At 46.0% G+C, this 6,010-nt stretch overlaps 1 protein-coding gene across 2 annotated transcripts in view; it reads left to right on the top strand.

Moving 5' to 3' along the window:
- Window positions 1-5,598, top strand: part of PTGR2 (prostaglandin reductase 2) — a 54,303-nt gene extending 48,705 nt beyond the window's left edge. Inside the window, exon 7 of one of the 2 annotated variants that reach the window (XM_060275310.1) lies at window positions 5,484-5,598. In XM_060275310.1, coding sequence (XP_060131293.1) covers window positions 5,484-5,577 — 94 coding nt within the window. In that variant the 3' untranslated portion in view covers window positions 5,578-5,598. Of the gene's footprint in view, window positions 1-3,809; window positions 3,849-5,483 lie in introns of those variants that run through there. The other variant, XM_060275389.1, reaches the window with a different exon arrangement.
- The last annotated feature ends 412 nt before the right edge of the window (window positions 5,599-6,010 follow it).

Raw genomic sequence — 6,010 nt, 5'->3', positions numbered from 1 at the left:
TAGGGAGGATTTGGGGTGGGGGCAGGACACCCACCCACCTGCCATCACCCTGTGCAAATGAAATGCCTCAGCAAAAGTTGTTTTAAATTACTTCCTTTTGACCCTCAGTGCTCAGACAAATCTATCAAAATCTTTCTAAAATTTCTTTTAGTTAATTATTTGTATTAATTTACAGTACTTGATTTAGGGTTAGGCTTAGTCATACCGGCCACATGACCTGGAAAAACTGTCTGTGGATATATGTCGGCTCCCTTGGACAGTAAGGGTCCCTTTACTTGATTTAGGGTTAAAGGTAAAGGGACCCCTGACCGTTAGGTCCAGTCGCGGACGACTCTGAGGTTGTGGCGCTCATCTCGCTTTACTGGCCGAGGGAGCCGGCGTACAGCTTCCGGGTCATTTGGCCAGCATGACTAAGCCGCTTCTGGCAAACCAGAGCAGTGCATGGAAACGCCGTTTACCTTCCCGCCGGAGCGGTACCTACCGGTATTTATCTACTTGCACTTTGACGTGCTTTCAAACTGGTAGGTTGGCAGGAGCAGGGACCAAGCAACAGGAGCTGCTCACCCCATCACAGGGATTTGAACCGACAACCTTCTGATCGGCAAGCCCTAGGCTATGTGGACAGCTGCTAAGCCCATGAGCAGTAGCATACCCCTGAAAATCAAGGGGGGGACATTTTCCATTGTAGAAACAGTTTTCTCACTTTTTTATAATTATTATTATCTTGCCTAAACTGCTTTGATGGCTTCAGGCTGTGAAGAAGAAGAGTTTGGATTTGATATCCCGCTTTATCACTACCCGAAGGAGTCTCAAATCGGCTAGCAATCTCCTTTCCCCTCCTCACCCACAACAAACACTCTGTGAGGTGGGTGGGGCTGAGAGACTTCAGAGAAGTGTGACTAGCCCAAGGTCACCCAGCAGCTGCATATGGAGGAGCGGAGACACAAACCTGGTTCCCCAGATTACAAGTCTACCGCTCTTAACCACTACACCACACTGGCTCTCTGTGAATCAGTTTAAATTAAAGGAATAGCACTACATGCCGCAAGAGGAGAAGGCTATGGTGCCCAAGCGGATGGAATCTGGAAAGCTTCTTGAAGGGTGCCTGGTACTTTAATTTGAATAGCAGACCTCATCACAAATTTGTTTTGAAACTCCTGTGAGCTTCAAGACCAGGGAGGTGGGTGAAGTTCTCATTGTCCCTTTCAATTGTAGCTGGTAACTTCAATTTGAGTTGCTGGATGGACCAGGCACAAAACTCTTTACAGCACAATCTGGTCTATCACAAGTCCATCAAAGTTAAGATTTATTTGGCAGAAAGTCCCATTAAGCTCAATAAAGCCTACTTCCCTACTAAATGGCTATAGGACTGCAGCCTCGAAGTTGAACACTACAGAGGGGCACCATTGAGGTTCCCAGCCTGTGGGGGGGGGGCACGCAAATGTGCATTATTTATAATTATTTATTTATTTATTTATTTATACCCCGCTCATCTGGCTGAGTTTCCCCAGCCTCTCTGGGTGGCTCCCAAGAGAATATTAAAAACACGATAAAACATCAAATATTAAAAACTTCCCTAAACAGGGTAGCCTTCAGATGTCTTCTAAAAGTCAGGTAGTTGTTTATTTCTTTGACATCTGATGGGAAAGCATTCCACAGGGTGGGCACCACTACCGAGAAGACCCTCTGCCTGGTTCCCTGTATCCTCACTTCTAATAATAATATGCATAATAATATTATATTATTATATGCATCATCATCATCATCATTTATTATTTATTATTATTTATTATTTATACCCCACCATCTGGCTGGGTTTCCCCAGCCACTCTGGGTGGCTTCCAACTGAATATTAAAAACAATACAGCATTAAACATTAAAAACTTCCATAAACAGGGCTGCCTTCAGATGTCTTTTAAAAGCAAGACATGGGGGCAGGGGCGGGTGCCAAACTGGGTCTTTGCCCCGGGTGAAAAAAAGGCTAGTTCACTCCTGGCTTGGAGCAGATGGCCCTTGAGGTCATTCCCAACTCTGTGAATTATATGATTCTAAGTTCAGTTGACCTTTTCCCTTCAAACAGGCAACTCCTAGGGACATTGGCCCCCTGCCAGGGCCGAATTTAGGTTTGATGAGGCCCTAAGCTACTGAAGCCCTTTATATGTCCAGCTGTCCTTTGTCAACAACAAATTGTCGCTGTTTTTTGTGTTGAATATATGCTATATGGTAATTTATGGAACAACTAGTATCATGAAGCCCGTTAAATTAATGGGTGTTAGAATTAATTAGCGGGGTTCCCCCCCGGTGACTCACCCACTGCCACCACCTCAGCCCCTCACTCAGTCCCTTACCCGCCCCCCCCTGCCCCAGCCAGCTGCCTCCTCAGCTTCCTCTCTCCCTCCCCATTTCCCACCCTCTTTTTTCTACTCCTCTTTTCTCTCTCTTGCTCTCTCTCTCTCCCCTCGCTGGTCCCAGTTGCAGCAGCCCTTCCAACCACCACCCCCCAAATCCTCACATACTTCCAGGGACTAATTTCTCCTTCCCCTGCGGGTGCGCCCGCCCGCTCTCCTGCTTTTGCCCCTCAGTAACGGCTAAACGATCCTTCAGCCCAGCAGCCGCATCACTCGAGGCTCACACGCTCTCTCTATCCACACCCACCTATCCTCCCTTTCCCTTTCGCCGGCACACGACTGCCTCCTCTCCTTTCCCTCTAACGGAGAAGAAACCAGGAGGAAGGAGAGAGATCCTTCTGTAGCGCAGCAGAGGCAAGGGGAAGCCGCGCACTTTTTTGTATGGTGGTGTATATGCAAGCATGTAATCTCTCTCACTGTCCTGGTTTATCCCATCCGAAGTCTCTGCGCTCCAAGTCCCAACGGCTGTCCGTGGGGCACATGGGCAGTAGCGCAAACCCACGGACACAGGGACTGGACGCAGAGACACTTGGACTTTATTATATAGGATAGGTATCAAAAGCCATTTGCATGCAACATAATATGTATTTTATCAAAGTAATTGTTGAACTGAAATACAATTAATAGTTTTTTTCCTTTCATTTTTTTGGGGGGGCCGCCAAGAGAGTGGGGCCCTAAGTTATAGCTTGTTTAGCTTATACGTAAATCCGGTACTGCCCCATACCCCAATAAAATATTTGAGGGGGTCACTCCCCCCCCCAAAAAATTGAATGGTGCGAGTGTGCCGCGTCTTGTGATTGCTTATAGAGAAGGGGCTTAATGGCCCATCCCCCATCCCCATATTTTATTCAAGTTCGCCCCCTTGCCTCCAAATGTGTGTGTGCCAGATGGAAGCTTAGGCAGGTCGTAGAAAAGCTTCCCGAGATGACTCCCTAATGAAACACAGAGGTAAAAAGCGCCACTTCCTCTCGCTCTGCATCACCCGCCCGCTTGTCTTCCTTCTTTACTTTTCAGTGCATTTCCCTGTCACTTTCCTAAATGCAAACAGTTGCTATTTTAAAGTGGATTTGTTGTGCCACGGCAATTTAGGGCTTATCTATACTGTTGTTTAATGTGAATAGTAGTCCCCCTGTACCTCCATTAATTCTCCTTCGCCCATATGATGTTCTCCTCTAAATCACGGCCTTCCCACACATTCCGCTTTTTCTATTTCCTCCAACCGCTGCTCACAGAATCTGGGGTAGATCTTACTCCTTGAAGGAAATCAAGCACTTGGCAATGCAGCCATAGATCCCTTCTTGAGGAACAGAGCAGTGGAAACAGAATGTACTTTATCCATGTTTACAGCTCAGTCTTTATGGCAAGGTAGTAACGTACTCTCTCTCTTTTTGTCTCCAACAGATGAATCCAAATAGCCATATCATTTTATGAGTCCAGATCCCAGTACAACAAGGATGTACCTTACCCCCTCCTCTGCCTCCTGCAATAGAAGAAATAAAGAAAATGCGAAATATCACAAGGTATTTCTCCTTTGTTGGCCTAGCCCAGGGGTCCCCAGGGGTCCGGCGGTGGGCCGGAGGGCAGGGGAGTGCGCGCGCGGTGGGCCGGAGGGCGGGGGAGTGCGCGCCCGTGCGCATGCGCACACGCACACGGGCGGGAAAAAAATCGCCAAAAATCGCTTGTGCGCATGCGTATGGGCCTCCCCCGACCCGGAAGTGCACCAGAAATGACCTCTTCCGGGTCGGGAGAGGCCCATACGCATGCGCACAAAGGATTTTCGGCGATTTTTTGCCGATTTTTTAGATCGTCGCTGCGCCGCGCGCCGTGAGAGCGGGCGGCGGCAGCGGGCGGCGGGAGTCGTCGCGGGCCGGATTGGAAGGCCGATTGGGCCGCATCCGGCCCGGGGGCCGTAGTTTGGGGACCCCTGGCCTAGCCACATCCTGGGCTGAACACATTGTTATTAATGATCATTATTATTTATTAAATTTCTATACCTCCCTGTATCTGAGGATCACAATATCAAAACACAAAAATACACAACACAGTAACAAACAAGAGCAACAACTCCACAGCCATAGGTGGTTTAATGAGCCAAATATGTTACTTCTGCTTGGACATGTTAATATTTTTTTGTCTTTGTTCTTTGTTTAAATAAATAAAGCTTTATTAAAATATTGTTCTTCATACAATATAGTTTCAGAAACACAGACTCAGTTTCAGAAACACAGAGGCAAAGATGTTCATGACTCTTAAGTTACACAGAACTGGAACAGAGAGTCAAGCCTAGAATGGCAGTTGGCAGTTACACTTTGGCAGTTGGGATTTGACAGTTACAGCCTGCCTTGCTGTCCCGGCTCCCATGTGTCTTTGTCACATGACACATGTTGCTTACCATGAGTGAGGAAGCCACTTGACAGAAAACGAGCTGGGAAGAAGAGCTTCCATCCACTCTTGAGGGAAGTGCACCTAGTGCTTGAAGCACATGGACGAATGTGCAGCTAATAAACTTCTCGTTGGATAAATGTATGTGAAGTAGGGAAATGTTTTCATTTGCAATATTGCTTAATATTGTCAGATGTTTGGTATGCTGAGGATGAACACTTACCCTGTTTCTCATATTTTAAGACATACCCATAAAATAAGCCATAGCAGGATTTTTAAGCATTCAAGGAATATAAGCCATACCCCGAAAATAAGACATAGTGATAGGCGCAGCAGCAATGCTGGCCACGGCAGGAGGAGGAGGAAAAAATAAGACATCCCTTGAAAATAAGCCATAGTGTGTTTTTTTTAGGAAAAAATAAATATAAGACGTGTCTTATAATATGAGAAACACGGTACTTGGGAATAATCCCCACTGAACTCAGTGGTACTTGCTTTGGAACAGGCTTGGCTAGGGTTGCTTATGCAAAAGATGGATATGTTGGGCTAGAAAATCTAATTCCCGCTTTAAATTGGTAACTGCTGTAGTAATCCCCTCTTGCACGCAGAATTAAATCTAAAATGAGCCTTCTGGAAGGTTTTCAACTAACATCACTACCTAATGAATGAAACAGCCATTCTCCTGTTTCGTAGGGAAAGATTTCTAGTTCTGAACTATGTGGAGAAATTTGCAGCTAGTATTATGCAGCTCTGCCAATGGATCAAAGAGGGAAAACTGAGGGTATGACTCAAATCTGAAGGTAATTGCATATGGGTTGCAGCTCTGGCAAAACTGTTTGTTTTTAGGAAACAAAACCAGAGTAGAAAACAAACACCTTATACATTCTTCTTTTCTACTTTTACAGGCTAAAGAGACTGTAGTAAAAGGTTTAGAAAACATTGGAGGTAAGGTATTATTTCTTCTTCACAGTTACCTGTCCTTAAGTACAGGGCAGGGGTGAACTATAGTCTAGTGGTAGAGCAGGTAGAGAGCCCCAGGCTTTCCAGTTCCAGTTGAAAGGACCTGGTAACAGGTGTTGTAAAACATGTTCTTCAACTTTTCCCCATCTGCAACCCTGCAGAGGATTTTGGATTTTGGGCATTACAAAAATCTCAGGTAGCCATTGCTCCTTTTTAACAATGCATTAATGTATTTTCAGCAACCTGTCCAGCTTAATCTT

The sequence above is a fragment of the Zootoca vivipara genome, chromosome 1, assembly GCF_963506605.1.
Source record: "Zootoca vivipara chromosome 1, rZooViv1.1, whole genome shotgun sequence".
Taxonomy (NCBI): Eukaryota; Metazoa; Chordata; class Lepidosauria; order Squamata; family Lacertidae; genus Zootoca; species Zootoca vivipara.
Note: the sequence above shows the minus strand (reverse complement) of the source record. Positions and strands in the feature narration are given on the sequence as shown.